At 48.8% G+C, this 16,086-nt stretch overlaps 2 protein-coding genes across 2 annotated transcripts in view; both read right to left on the reverse strand.

Moving 5' to 3' along the window:
* The window catches only part of LOC149350432 (UNC93-like protein), a 39,261-nt gene that overhangs the window by 16,986 nt on the left and 6,189 nt on the right, over positions 1-16,086 (reverse strand). The window lies entirely within an intron of this gene.
* Positions 7,864-8,898, reverse strand: LOC149350433 (uncharacterized). The gene has a single exon (XM_089575536.1). The coding sequence runs from the start codon at positions 8,896-8,898 to the stop codon at positions 7,864-7,866; it is 1,035 nt and encodes a 344-aa protein (XP_089431662.1).

The following is a 16,086-nucleotide window of genomic DNA, read 5'->3' on the forward strand; positions in this document are numbered from 1 at the left end:
AGAACTTCTGCAATAGGTGTATGTTATCGGTACTCACCTATGGAGTAGAAAGGGTGAGGCTAGCTGAAATTAACGGAATAGATTCCAAGAGAAAAGAGAAGGCAACAGTAACAGGGCACGGCAGACGGTTAGGTGGGCAGATGAGATCAAGAAATTTGCGGGGATAACCCTGGCCGCAGCTGGCACAGGACATGGTTAAATGGATAGATATGGAAGAGGGCTTTGTCCTGCAGTGGGCGTAGCCATGCTGACAATGATTATGATAATTAAAAGAGAAGGCAACAGTAACAGGGCACGACAGACGGTTAGGTGGGCAGATGAGATCAAGAAATTTGCGGGGATAACCCTGGCCGCAGCTGGCACAGGACATGGTTAAATGGATAGATATGGAAGAGGGCTTTGTCCTGCAGTGGGCGTAGCCATGCTGACAATGATTATGATAATTAAAAGAGAAGGCAACAGTAACAGGGCACGACAGACGGTTAGGTGGGCGGATGAGATCAAGAGATTTTCGGGGATAACCCTGGCCGCAGCTGGCACAGGACATGGTTAAATGGATAGATATGGAAGAGGGCTTTGTCCTGCAGTGGGCGTAGTCATGCTGACAATGATTATGATGATTAAAAGAGAAGGCAACAGTAACAGGGCACGACAGGCGGTTAGGTGGGCGGATGAGATCAAGAAATTTGCGGGGATAACCCTGGCCGCAGCTGGCACAGGACATGGTTAAATGGATAGATATGGAAGAGGGCTTTGTCCTGCAGTGGGCGTAGCCATGCTGACAATGATTATGATAATTAAAAGAGAAGGCAACAGTAACAGGGCACGACAGACGGTTAGGTGGGCGGATGAGATCAAGAGATTTTCGGGGATAACCCTGGCCGCAGCTGGCACAGGACATGGTTAAATGGATAGATATGGAAGAGGGCTTTGTCCTGCAGTGGGCGTAGTCATGCTGACAATGATTATGATGATTAAAAGAGAAGGCAACAGTAACAGGGCACGACAGACGGTTAGGTGGGCGGATGAGATCAAGAAATTTGCGGGGATAACCCTGGCCGCAGCTGGCACAGGACATGGTTAAATGGATAGATATGGAAGAGGGCTTTGTCCTGCAGTGGGCGTAGCCATGCTGACAATGATTATGATAATTAAAAGAGAAGGCAACAGTAACAGGGCACGACAGACGGTTAGGTGGGCGGATGAGATCAAGAAATTTGCGGAGATAACCCTGGCCGCATTTGGCACAGGACATGGTTAAATGGAGAGATATGGAAGAGGGCTTTGTCCTGCAGTGGGCGTAGCCATGCTGACAATGATTATAATAATTAAAGGGTAACTACCTTTCTCTTGTTTACTGTCTCAGAAATTGAACTAAAAAAGTATGATTACTCCAAAGAGTTCTAATAAAAAATTTTCAGGCCATTTGCGCGCAGACAAAAAACACGCAGCACGAAAAAGCGTTCTGTACGTGTCCTCTCCCGTGTTGCCTATGGTGGAATTCAGCAATTATAAAACTGCGCGAAGAAGACAGGAGAAGACGAGACACAAAGTGGGAGACACGCCATTAAAGAAAAAATCAATAGGTCCATCTGGGCGTTCTACTGCGTTCCAACTGAAACCAGTTGTTGTACTCGATAGGCCAGCCAATTGGGCTCACGAAGCCGCCGCGATGCCTAAGTGGTTATGGCGCTCGACTGCTGACCCCAAAAGACGTGGCATCGATCCCGGCCGCGGCGGTCGCATTTCGATGGAGGCGAAATGCTAGAGGCCCGCGTGCTGTGCGATGACAGTGCACGTTAAAGAAGTCCAGCTGGTCGAAATTATCAGGAGCACTGCACTAAGTTGCCTTACATAGCCTGAGTAGCTTTGCGACGTTATCTTCGCATAAACCATAAATTCCATACAATTTTTAGCATGCCTGGCGAAAGAGAAGCATATGCCCGAATAGCGCGAGAATTTCTACATCCCATGTCAACGAGTGAGAGAAAAAACAGGGCTGGGCAAGAGCGGGCGAAGGTCGACCGGACTGAATCCGGTCTACTACTTTACTGCGCTCACACAGAACTGCGTTCATATGAAACGCAATGCTGTTCCTTTTCGCGGCAGGAAGTAGTTTCTTGGCAGTGGAAACGCAGATGAACTGCGACTGCACCTTCAAAATACCGAAAAATGTCCTCCATGTGAGCGGGTAAGTCCGCATGAGTCGACTGAGTCCTAACCAACCGCATGCACGAGCACAGTTTTCTGATAGGGAGGACGCCTGGTACGCTACGCAGATGGTTAGAGCGCAGCGGTTCGCCTTCCCGCCGGTAGAAACGTTCTTTTCATCGTAGTCCGACTTGCAGAACAAATGCGGTAGAGCTGCGGTGTTCTTGTCGCCAGAGCACATTCACGAGTTGGCAGTCCAGGCTATGTCATGGAGGTACGCGCAGTTATTAATACTGGTGAATTTCTACGGGTAGCGCGGATTTCAAAATATGTATATTCATCGCCGTATTTATCAGTTTGGGTTTATGTGCCCAACGTCTTGGGAAAATTAAACTTGAAAAGTAGTTTGCCGATGACAAAGTCCTAATAATAGATCATCAGATATGAGGGGACATTATTTCTTCGCATTTTTTTTTTCTACGTCTAGACGAGGTTCTTCTTCTATCGCTTGTCATTTAGAGCAGGAAGTGACAGGCTTTACAGAAGACTCCGGTGGCCAGGCTAAGAATGCCGATGGCAAGACGGACGAAGACGCCGCCTTGCACATGGGGACCGCTGTGCTGCCGCTCACTGCTTCATCCGCTCGCCAGGTGCCGTCATCTTGCAGCCACAACGAAGGTGACGCAAACTTCTTGCACACCACGTCCTGCTGGCAGCCATCCTGGTGCAGCCTCCCTTTGACCCCGATCTCCCGCTGACCCTCAACTGTGGTGCACTTGATGTTCTCCTGCTGCGCGGCTTCGTGCGCGAGTTTCCCCGGCTCTTCCTGGAGAACTTGGAAGCCAGATGAACAATTCGCAGCAGGGGCACCACCAGCGGGGTTTCGTCAGAAGATGAGGGAGACCAGCGGCAGTCCAGCAGAGAGCCTGCAGCTGGTGCACAAGTTCTTCCTCGTCTTCTCTGACGTCGGGGAGGGCAGACGGCGCAAGGGCACCAGCCATGTCACCAGAGTCGCCGTGGGACGGAGGATTCCGGCAGCATCCTGAGCTAGATCTTGAGGCAGGATGGCGAGTCCTTCTGCGCTTTCGGTGGTGTGGAGGCCTGGTGGCGTAAGCGCTGCTGGTATGCGCACATGTACTGCCGAAGGACAGACGGCAGCATTATTACCCTGGGCGAGATCTTCCAGCAGGACTATCAGTTGTTCCACGTCTTCAATGCTGTTCAAGGCAGATGATATAAGCCCACCAGGTTCCTCCAGAACGGGGTTTGACGCAATTGTGGGGAAGCGACTGGCAGCGTGGTCAAGAATCAAGAGAACGATGCGGTCACCCTCGCAGCGACGACGGCGCAGGCCTTGGGCAATAGTCACAGTTGCGGGTCGGATGTGGGTGACGAATGCGTGGTGCCCGGCATCGACTCCAGTTTCAACCAGATATTCATGCTGACCAGTGCACTCGTCTGTATCATCAGAGGTAGACAATTCCGTTTGGTGGAGCGCGGCAACGGGCTGGGTGTGGGCAGAACCGTGGCGGCGCTCTAGAGTCTGTAGGAAGAGTAGGACGCTCTTCGGAGAATCTTGTAGAAGAGGAAAGCTGGTTACCTCTTCCTGGAACTCCCGCGTCCCGTCGTAGACGTCCATCCACTGGCCAACTAGCCAGCGTCCACCGGACGCAAGCAAGTATCTCCAAGGTGACCGCTGTTGATGCCCCTCGTCCTCGTGAGGCTGGTGCACCGTCGAAGAGTGCACGACAGCAGCCTTCAGAAGAGTAAGGATGCTCAGGATGCGGGCACAACCTCGGGCTCCAGGGCTGTGCCACGGTCCGATGAGAAGGCCTCCGTGGCTGTTCGAAATGGCGGTGCAGCCCTCCCTGAAGGCCGCTGGCGGTGTCTGCTTCCGTTTGGCCGCGCAGTAAGGCATAACCTCGTTGTCCTAGGCTCAGAGGCCGGCCGGGCAGACTTCGGTCACTGAAGGCAGCTTAGATTCAAGGCTACGGGGTCTGCAGAATCAGTTCTGAACGGGCGTGGCACGTTCGTTCGGTGGCATGCGCTGAAAGTGGCTCGAGGACACGTAGTCGCGTGGTTGTTGTTGTTGTTGTTGTTGCTTAGTGACGTGGCATATACCCACGACGGGGGATAAGCCAGGGTTCAGTGAGGACAGCCAGAAGAAGAGGGTAAAGTGGTGCCAAGGTGATGGGTTTGCATTGGGTAAGAATTCGGAATAATTAGAGAGGAAGTTTTAAAATATGAAAAAGAAATAAAAATAAACGGGTGAGAAGATTAGAGAATTGAATGCATGAAAACTGGTGAAAGATCTTTTTTTTTAATGCGGAAATTTTGGATGCCGTTAGCAAGGAAATCTGCCGATAGAAATTATGTAATTGTGGAGGTATTCGCGAACTTGATGCAACGAGCTCGTCCTTCTTTTCTCCGGTATTCGCTAAAAAGGGGTCAAGATGGGGTTTCTGTGTGCAGTGTGAACGGCCGTTTAATAGGTGAAATATATAGTAGCGAACCACCTCGACTTGGCTGCCATCTCGCAGGTATTGTTGCGGCTTGTTCACCCCGGTATAGGGTGAAAGTGTGAAAGTGAATGCAGGGAGGCCATTTAATGTCTACATTCATGATTTTCTGCGTCCGGCACAGGCGCGGTCTTCTTCGCGAGCGCAATTTTCTTAGACCCACGCTGCATCAGAATAAAGGGCACACAGAGTGAACTTATAAGCGCACACTGTATTCATGGCCTCGCATGTGTATGCTGTATGCACTACCGCTTGGGAAGGAATACAGGTTAGACAGCCATGCAGGAGGGCTTGCAAAAAGAAGGTAAAGAAACCGAAGAAGAAGGTAGCTTGGATAAAATAATTGGGCTTTAACAACAACAGCAACGTGGGCTTCTATTGGAGCTCCAGTAAGAAGGACAAATTGTAATTTGAGGCTCAGATAAATCAATATTGGCAGTGGTTTAGCTCTAGTTAAACCGGGTAAATTGCGTTAGCAATGTCAACCTCGATAATGCGCTGTTTTACGAGTCTTTGCGCGCGTTCTTCTGGCGATTCTTCGGCGCGTTGCCTTCGCCTGGTAGCATTGCGGAGTTCCTGAGCAGTCAGGTGTTGAGATTCATCGGTGACCGATGACGTGGAACCACTCTGCGAGGCAGAACGGTGTTGCCGAGCTGCATCCTTAGCACGACGCTTTGCAAGACGTTCTTCACGCTGTTCTGGCGCCTCTTGTGCACATTGTCGCTTCCTCGCTTCTTCCTGTCGCTGCCACTTCTCCTGAGAGGACTGCATAGCAAAGCATTCACGCCAAGGCAAGCGCGCATTTATAGACGCTTAACAGCGCGGGAGCATGGGCGCCGCCATATTTGGTGATGTGACCATTCCGCCACGCTGCCAGGGAGTCCACAGAACGCCATGGCTCGTTCTGCTGTACGCCTTGCTCGTCGGTAAATTGGTTTTTGAGGAAAGGAAATGTGTCTGTCTCGCATATCTCGGTGGACACCTGAACCTCGTCGTAACGGGAAGGGAGGAAGATGGGAGTGAACGAAGACACCGTATTTACTAGACGCGCCTTTGTTCATTCCAAACCATCTAGCTGGCATGGCGGCGTGGTTAGCGTGCTCGTCTCGCACTCCGGAGACCCAGGTTCGATTCCTCACTCGACCAATTTCCTTCTCGGTGTTATTTATTTATGTGTTCTGATCAGAAATTAGGCTAATTGCTTAAGTATTATTACTCAATTAGTCATTATCATGCAAAACAGCTAAATTAATTCAACAATACGCATGACATACGTATCACAGCTGGATTGTTTAAGAGTCACTTGACGTTCGTACACAAGCTGCGCAGCAGTGCTTCGCACTGCGCGCCAATGCTGCTAACGCCGGCTTCGAAGGCCAAATTTGTGGACCTCCTAGTGGCGCCATCTGTCGTAGACAGAGCAACCTGCTCTCGCCGCTGCGCGAGGCGCGCCGACGGCGCTGCTATCTGGAGGAGTGAGGCTGAAGCAACGGCGCGCCACCTGCATGCTCGGCGCAGCGGCTGTTCAAGGTCATCCGTCCCTACAGACCGGGGCTACGCGACGAGGCGAAACCTGCAGATAGTAGATGAGTCCTTTAGAGAGGACTTCCCGCTCCACATAAAGCGAAACCTACAGTAGTATTGCTAACGCAATAAAAAGAAATATTGCCGCTACAGCAAGAACAGCGGAGGGAACTTGCACTATCACTTGAAGCCTGCCGCCCCTCCTAGTTAGGTCGCACTTACAGTTACTGCTTCGTTTGAACGTAAGAAAAGATGAAGGCACCGCATGCATCTGCACTCAGCGATATACTTGTGAGTCCGTCATGGTGGCTCAGTGGTTATTGCGCTCGGCTGCTGACCTGAAAGACGTGGCATCGATCCCGGCCGCGGCGGTCGCATTTCGATAAAGGCGAAATGCTAGACGCCCGTGTACTGTGCCATGTCAGTGCACGTTAAAGAAGCCTAGCTGGTCGAAATTATCAGGAGCCCTGCACTAAGTTGCCTTACATAGCCTGAGTAGCTATGCGACGCTAGTCCCGCATAAACCATAAATTCCGTACAATTTATAGCACGCCTGGCGAAAGAGAAGCATATGCCCGAATAACGCGAGAGTTTCTATATTCCATGTCAACGAGAGAGAGAATGCACAGGGCTGGGCAAGAGCGGGTGAAGGTCGACCGGACTGAATCCGGTCTACTACTTTACTGCGCTCATTTGAAACGCAATTATGTTTCTTTTCGCGGCAGGTAGTAGTTTCTTGGCAGTGACAAAGTAGATGAACTGCGACTGCACCTTCAAAACACCAAAAAATGTCCTCCATGTGAGCGGGTAAGTCCGCATGAGTCGACTGAGTCCTACCATAGTCGACTATGGTCCTACCCAACCGCAAGCACGTGCACAAAGTTTTCTAATAGGGATGAAGCCTTGGAAGCTACGCAGATAGTTGGACCGCAGTGGTTCGCCTTCCCGCCGGTAAACGTTCTTTTCATCGTAGTCAGACTTGCAGAACAAATGCGGTAGGGCTACGGTGTTCGTCTCCAGAACACATTCACGAGTTGGCAGTCCCAGCTTAGTCATAGCGGTACGCGCAGTTATTAATACTGAAGAATAAATTCTACGGGCAGCGCGGATTTCAAAATATTTATATTCATCGCCATATTTATCAGATCGGGTTAATCCAGCTGCTTGGAAAAAGTAAACTTCAATGTAGTTTGCCGATGACAAAGTCCTAATAATAGATCATCATATTTGAGGGGACATTATTTCTCCACATTTTTTTTTCTACGTCCCGCCAAGGTTCCTCTCCTATCACCTGCCATTCAGGACAAGAAATGACAGGCTTGGCAGAAGACTCCGGTGGCCAGGCTAAGAATGCCGATGGCAAGACGGACGAAGACGGCGCCTTGCACACGGGGGCCACTGTGCTGCCGCTCACTCCTTCATCCGCTCGCCAGCTGCAGTCGTCTTGCAGCCACAACGAAGATGGCGCAGACTTCTCGCCCACCACGTCCTGCTGGCAGCCATCATGTTGCAGCCTCCCTTTGACCCCGATCTCCCGCTGACCCTCAACTGTGGTGCACTTGATGTTTTCCTGCTGCGCGGCTTCGTGCGCGAGTTTCCCCGGCTATTCCTGGAGAACTTGGAAGCCAGATGAACAATTCGCAGCAGGGGCACCACCAGCGGGGTTTCGTCAGAAGATGAGGGAGACCAGCGGCAGTCCAGCAGAGAGCCTGCAGCTGGTGCACAAGTTCTTCCTCGTCTTCTCTGACGTCGGGGAGGGCAGACGACGCAAGGGCACCAGCCATGTCTCCAGAGTTGCCGTGGGGCGGAAGACTCCAGCAGCATCCTGAGCTAGATCTTGGGGCAGGATGGCGAGTCTTTCTGCGCCTTCGGTGGTGTGGAGGCCTGGTGGCGTAAGCGCTTCTGGTGTCCGCACAACGTGGGCTATCGAGGGACAGGTGACAGCAGCATTACCCTTGGCGAGATCTTCCAGCAGGACTGTCAGTTGTTCCACGTCTTCGATGGTGTTCAAGGCAGATGATATAAGCCCACCAGGTTCCTCCAGAACGGGGCTTGTCGCAATTGTGGGGAAGCGACTGGCAGCGTGGTCGAGAATCAAGAGAACGACGCGGACACCCTTGCACTGACGACGGTGCAGGCCTTGTGCAATAGGCACAGTTGCGGGTCGGATGTGGATGTCGAATACGTGGTGCCCGGCATCGACTCTACTTTCAACCAGATGTTCATGCTGACCAGTGCACTCGTCTGTATCGTCAGGGATAGACAATTCCGTTTGGTAGAGCGTGGCAACGGGCTGGGTCTGGGCAGAACCGCGGCGGCGCTCCAGAGTCTGTAGAAAGAGTAGGACGCTCTTCGGAGAATCATGTAGAAGAGGAAAGCTGGTTACCTCTGCATGGAATCCCCGCGTCCCGTAGTAGACCTGCATCCACTGGCCAACTAGCCAGCGTCCACCGGACGCAAGCAAGCATCTCCAAGGCGACCGCTGTCGATGCCCCTCGTCCTCGTTAGGCTGGTGCACCGTCGAAGAGCGCACGACAGCAGTCTTCAGAAGAGTAGGGACGCTTCCCATGCGGGCACAACCTTGGGCTCCCGGGCTGTGCCAAGGTCCGATGAGAAGGGCTCCGTGGCTGTTCGAAGTGGCGGCGCAGCCCTCCCTGAAGGCCGCCGGCGCTGTCTGCTTCCGTTTGACCGCGCGCTGCGGCATCATCGCGATGTCCTAGACTCAAAGGCCGCCCGGGGAGACTTCGGTAACTGAAGGCAGCTGAGGTTCAAGGCTTCGGGGTCTGCAGAGTCAGTTCCAAACGGACGTGGCACGTTCGTTTGGTGGCTTGCGCCAAAAGTGGCTCGAGGACACGTAGTCGCGTGGTGCGCGATAGTTAAACGAGCTCGTCCTTCTTTTCTCCGGTAATCGCTAAAAAGTGGTCAAGATATGGTTTCTCTGTGCAATGTAAACGGCCGTTTAATAGGTGAAATATATAGTGGCAAACCACCTGGATTTGGCTGCCACCGCGCGGGTATCGCTGTGGCTTGTCCGCCCCGGAATAGGGTGAAAGTCTGGAAGTGATGCGCGGTGTTCTTCGTGAGCGCAGTTTTCCTAGACCCACGCTGCATCAGAATAAAGGGCATACAGAGTGAACTTATAAGCGCACACTTTATTCATGGCTACGTATGTGTATGCTGTATACATAGCCGCTTTGGTAGGAATACAGGTTAGACATGCCATGCAGGAAGGGTTGCAAAAAGAAGGTAAAGAAACCGAAGAAGAAGATAGCCTGGATAATATACATGGGCTTTAACAACAACAACATGGGCTTCTATTGGAACATGAACCAAACCAAATGGGCCAATGAATTTGGGTAGTCAATTTGGTTTCCCTAGTTCCACTTGGATATTATAATCGGTTCTGGCATTCCAACTGGATTTCACTACTGGTTCCTGAGGTTCCACTTGGTTTCGGCAGTCCCAATTGGATTGCCCATTTATTATAACAATTTGGAACCAATTGGAGGTGCCAATTAGTTTCCTGAGTTCCAACTCGAAGCTCCAATTGGTTTTAACGCCGCGATCCAATAGAAAAGTCCAAGTGCAAGCCAGTGATGTCCTTCACTGATATCTGCATATGTACGGCTGTCTATAAAAACAGCAATCAACCAATTATGTGCCTCTAGAATATATTAACAGGTTAATCTTCTGAATTGTTTTATAATTTCCACCCTTAGAGCTTGCGTTACTAAATAAGACAGTTTCACTAAATGGACAAGGGCTACTGGCCCCACCAGGACACTCTCAGAAGAGTGCGTCCTCTGGTTATGTGTTGAGAACTTGTCCGACTAAAGTGTTCCTTGTGAGTGATGCGTGCTTGTTGGTCTCGCTTGATTTCTATAAAAGCGTGTAATTATCATTTCAATTCCCACTGTCGCAATGGTGGCAGATGTCTCTAAGCAGTCCTGGAAGAAAATGAATTGGCTCCAAATATAATTCTGAATTATTTTTGGCTGGCTTGCCAGTTCAAACCTTTTTGTTCGAATGCCAATTGAGTTTTTGGTCTGGTTGGGTGACCAATTATTTCTAATTAGAAGAACGATTTGGGTTCAACTGGTTGAGTCCAATTGGCGGCGAAAGCACAATTGGCTTTCAACAAGTTGCTTTCAATTGGAAAGTTTTCAACTGAACCTAATGTTTTTTGTTTTGTTTTACGGGGATTGCATATTAATACGAAAGAAAATTTACTGGCACTACCGCGCAGGAATACACGATTACCTTTAATTTCAGCCAGGAAAAATGCTGACGCAGTTTCAACATTGCAGCGTGCTTCGTCTGCTTCACTCGCACCTGTATAGATGTCATGCGAAAGCTTTGTTTCTGGAAGCGCGAAAAACGCACTCACTAAGTGGCTCATAAATTACCGATACTTAAGCATGACGACCGAAAATGTTCCGTTAGCCTCCCTGTCGCACAGTGCGCCTCCAACATGCAGCTCAGGCTCGAGTTTAATAGCGTGGAAAGTGGGTCGAATCTAATTGAGTTCTTCGTTGCGACAGTAATTCACAGAAGCGCCACACATTTTCCTTTCAGACACGTTTACCTCAGCCTTGCCAGATAATTTTTGAGACCTCTAAGGCGACATGCAGGATGCCGTCGTATCGCAAGTGTAATCCCAAGTGCCTTCCTGATAGGCGATAACACCTTGAGTTTGTTCAAGAACTCACTCGGCACACTCAAGCAAACCTTTCCATCTCCCTATCTAAAAGTCCTTATAACTTCGGCCTTGCCAGGGACACGACAACCTACATATGACGTTTATGACTATTTATTAGAGTGGCTTTACTGCTTTCATGTATATCTGGTCTTTACTGAAGGAAAAACTTAATCATGATTAGGAATGCTTGTAAGCTTTAAGATACATACAGGGCGTTAACTCAGCATGCACCAAGATTTAAAAAAACAAGGACATTCTTGAGAAATTAAGTCAGTTGAATATTGTTAGACGACACGCATATCAATGGTTGGCTTTTCTTTTTATTGTGCCTACATCAATATAGGTGCCTTTAGTACAGCCCCAATAATTTTAACTGAACCACGATAGTAATAATCAATGTAAGAGTCAGCAGTCTCAAATAAAAAAAAAGCAGACAACGAACTCCTTACCATATAACGGCAGCACTAAATACCTACTGCGATGTCTGAGTGGCTAAAGCACTCAGCTGGAGAGGTGAGCGCTATAGCCGCAGAGGCCCCGATTTTTTTTTTTTTCTAGTGGCAGCTGTTAAGCGCTTGTACCTGTTTCGCGTCGTAATAGTAGTGGTGGCAGTAGTCGTAGTTGTCGGCGTAACCAGTTGGTGCGTTGACATGCTAACCATGACACGGCGGAAAGGCACCTTGCTCGGTGTTTGCAAGGCGCGGAAAACACAGCGTTTACACCGAGTCTTTCCACCAAAATCTTAATATCAAAAAGGTGGTGGTGGAAAGGCACGGTGTAAGCGTTGTGTTTTCCGCACCTTGCAGACTGTCTGGTCTTTGCGCGAGAATTGGAAACGAGGGAGGGAGGGAGGGAGGGAGGGAGGAAGGAAGGAAGGAAGGAAGGAAGGAAGGAAGGAAGGAAGGAAGGAAGGAAGGAAGGAAAGAAAGAAAGAAAGAAAGAAGGAAAGAAAGAAAGAAAGAAAGAAAGAAAGAAAGAAAGAAAGAAAGAAAGAAAGGAAGAAGGAAGGGAGGAAAGAAAGAAAGAAGGAAGGGAGGAAAGAAAGAAAGAAGGAAGGGAGGAAAGAAAGAAAGAAGGAAGGGAGGAAAGAAAGAAAGAAGGAAGGAAAGAAAGAAAGAAAGAAAGAAAGAAAGAAAGAAAGAAAGGAAGGAAAGAAAGAAAGAAAGAAAGAAAGAAGGAAAGAAAGAAAGAAAGAAAGAAAGAAAGCAAGAAAGCAAGAAAGAAAGAAAGAAAGAAAGAAAGAGAGAAAGAAAGAGAGAAAGAAAGAAAGAAAGAAAGAAAGAAAGAAAGAAAGAAAGAAAGAAAGAAAGAAAGAAAGAAAGAAAGAAGGAAGAAGAAGGAAGGAAGGAAGGAAGGAAGGAAGGAAGGAAGGAAGGAAGGAAGGAAGGAAGGAAGGAAGGAAGGAAGGAAGGAAGGAAGGAAGGAAGGAAGGAAGGAAGGAAGGAAGGAAGGAAGGAAGGAAGGAAGGAAGGAAGGTAGGAGCATGTAAAACCAAGCTTGTGAAGCCCTTCGCCGAATGCAAGACTGGTGGTGTTTACAGCATTTCGCTGACCCGTGGAAGATGTATATAGGCCACACAGGCAGGTGTGTTAATAAACGCTTGCAGGAACATAAAAACTCCCTACGAGGAGGAAACCCAGGGAGGCATTTGGATCTTCATTGCAGCAGCTGCAAAATGTGCAAAAAAACTGTGCCGATGTTCGAGGGTGTCACCAAGACAAAGGTGCTTTTCACTGGTCTTAGCTCGGCCGACTAAGAGGGGCAGGCGTGCGTGCGTCACTTTACACACGCATATCCTTGCACTGGCAGTGATTTATTTCTGAACGATTACATCCCGCTTTACACACTTCGTGTGGAAAGCGGGAACATTGGAAAGCGAACTTTTCAATGTTCGAAAAGTAGCAATAACGGCAAATATTAAGCTGCTATGACCATGCCTTACATGTTTCTAGGTATCGCGTCTCTGTTGAAAACAAGGAGGCTGAGGCTTCACTGATGCGCACCGCCCTTTTTACGAAGATGTAGAACGCTGTTTAGCCAGCATTAATGCTCATCACGGCTTTTGCCAAGTATTCTCGCCCTTTCAAAGTGTGCCAAACAGCGGCACAAGTTGAAGTGGGTCACTGTATGCGCGATTTCTGTCTTTTTCTGATGCTCAATACGTGTTTTGCCGTTAAACCGGCCTTTCACTCACCAGTCGGTGAAACTTACGCGACATTTCCCGTAAAGCAGCTGAGTGTCGTATGTCACCCCAGCGATGCATCTAACATAATGGGAAGCACGGTTCCTCTCGAGCTCTTCTCTCGCCGCCTTCAACGGCCGTACCTTGAAGAGCAAAGATTGGCGAGCGCGACAGAAAGCGGCTGGCAGCCTTCTTAAGGTGTGCGAGACTGCGCAGATAAGGCACCACTTGCAGCCGGCACTCGATTTGCGTGGCTTCATCGGGTTCTTTGCCGCACTCTCTTTTTATCTTAAGAAGAACAGTTTCGCAACCCATGTGGTCACAGTGGGAGAAACACCGACAGCATGATGTCTAGCCACCTTATGGTCAAAGATCCGCTGCAGATTGTGATGGCACGATTTCTCGCGTGCGGACGCGAGGCAAAAAAGATCCATAAACTCTCTGTACGCTTTTTGAAGGGGAGAAACAAAATGGCAAGAGCTCGTTTCCTGCACCTTCGTGTACAGACTGTTGAGCATCATGGCCTATAACTAAGCAAGTCATCTCCACAGTCCTTGAGCATTCTCGTTCTTTGGAATGGCTGCTCGCAGATGCAAAGCCCACCCACATAGAATTCTTGACAATGTTTGCGTGTGAGTATGTAAACTTAACGCGCCGAAGCTGCACGTGGGCTACATGCGCCGTAGTGGAGGTTATCGGTTTAATTTCGACCACCTGGGCTTTTTAAAGGGCTCTGACATCGCACACCACACGAGCATTTGTTTGCTTTCGAAATGCGATTGCCGCGGCTGGGATTCGGTCCCGCGATTTGGCGCTCAGCAAGTCTAACGCCAAAGACACTGAACTACCGCGGCGAATCGAACGAAGTATCGGATTTCCTTCTGCCTGTTAACGTGTCACCTACCATCTTCCGTTCCGTCGCTCGCTGCTCTGTCCTTAACTTGATATCAAGCCATTTTATTGGCTTCCTGCGTTCCGCACTACACAGGAGTACTGGCAATGTACGCAAGTAAACACTTCCCTTTTCAGGGATACGGACAAACTGATGTCTATAATTTGGTAGTGACAGCCAAGTGCAATCCACCTTAAGTTTATTTGCCTGCTAATTTCTCTTTCGTGATCTTGGCCTCCATGGTCTCTTGGTCTGGATATAGGTCTGGATAGATGTACTCCTGAACTAGTTCCAGTACCTTATTACGTAACGCAAGTTGTTGAACCTTCGCCGAACTCTTCAAAATTACTTTTCTTGTATTGATATTAACTCTAAGGCCTATGAATGCATTTTCACGCACTTAGGACGTCATTAATGTGCTGTGATTCATCATCTGAGTAGTTTACTTCGTCAACGTCGTCGGCAAATCTGAGGTCTCTGCGGTATTCCCCGTTACTCCTGCCACCCCCTCCTTCCCAATTGGACGTTCTGAATACTTCTTTCAGAATAGCAGTGGAGAGATTGCCTCCCTGCCTGGGATCTGTTTTTATTGGTATTTCGCCACTCATCCTGTGAAGAACTAGGTTCGCTGAACAGTCCTCGATGACTTTTTTTTTAATATAGCATTCGAGTTGTCGTCACAACGAAATTCCGCCGAAGTCTAGTGTAACGAAATTCACTTATTGGTCCAGGGAGATCACGTGGCCTGGTGACATCATCACAACTTACCCTGGCGGGCCACCCTGATTGGTCGAGAGAGGTCACGTGAACATGTGACGTCATCACAATCTACCCACCGGGTTGTGAGCAACCTGGTTTCTAGACAGCAACCTTGATAGTGAATCGAAACCAAACATCTGGAAAAAAAATGTCATATATGCAAATGGCATCGTTATAGCATAGCGGATACCTGCTACTGCAGCTACCAGTCCGAATATGGCGGTTGGTGGACCGACAATTGCAAAGAAACTTATGAGAACACGCATAGAAGTTGCAACAGAAGCTCCGAAAAATGTGTAATCTAATAATTCTTAAAACAGCGCGGACAAGACAACGACGCAGAGAAGAGACGTACACACGAGCGCGTCTTCTCTCTGTGTCTCTTCTCTGCGTCCTTGCTTTGCTCGCGCTGTTTTAAGACTCATCCGCCACCAACTCGCCCAAGATTCTACATTTAAATCTAATGCTATCGCATGACTTAAGCATCCCCATAGTTTATTTTTATTTCTTTTATTTACTTTTGGCCCCTCCGCATTTTGTTTGCATTACGCTTTCATACCCGCTGCTGTTTCCACCAAAGCAAACAGTTCTTAGTCTCCTGTGGACTTCAAACATGAGGCGCATTGCATTATGCGGAATTTTCTATAATCTGACGATGATGTGAACTATTTTCCTTACAAAACCGCAGCTCCCCGTGCTGCATGATTCTATTAGCAAATAACTCGGCAAATGCTTTGTGCGTAAAGAATGATACTGACTAACTAAAAAGAATTTTTCCTGCACTGGTGACATCGCACGGTAAGGGGTCATGTATCTAATTCTCCCAAAATTTACTTGAGCTGCTTCCGAGCCCAAGGACGTGGGATCAAGTCCCGACCGCTTCAGCGGCGTTTCGACGGAGGCGAAATGCAAAAGACGCCCGTGTGCTGTGCGATGCCGATGCACTTAACTAACCCGTGGTGGTCTAAATTGGCCGGAAGCCCTCCGCTACGGCGTTTCTCATAGCCGAAGTGCATATCTCAATTTCAATTCAATTCAATTTCAATTTATTTTTCTATGTACACATGGTGAGGGCCGAGGGAAAAAAAGCCAGAAAATGTGGCTTGACGTGCCCCTCGGCCCCTACATTGCAGGGCAGCAGGTAGCATATAAATGTTCTAGACAAGTAGCATCCCAAAATGCAAACAATAGTTATCAAAAATGGTTTGGCGCATTATTAGAAAAAATTACAAGGAATGAAGTGTACAAAAAAAATGTTAATAAAAAAGGAAACAGAAAAATACACGTCATCGAAAAACAGGAATTCGGTTATTCAAACCAGGTCAACACCATACGGAAACGAAAGAGATAAAGAAGCAGT

The sequence above is a fragment of the Amblyomma mixtum genome, chromosome 3 (genome assembly GCF_055824585.1).
Source record: "Amblyomma mixtum isolate Tamu chromosome 3, ASM5582458v1, whole genome shotgun sequence".
Classification (NCBI taxonomy): domain Eukaryota; kingdom Metazoa; phylum Arthropoda; class Arachnida; order Ixodida; family Ixodidae; genus Amblyomma; species Amblyomma mixtum.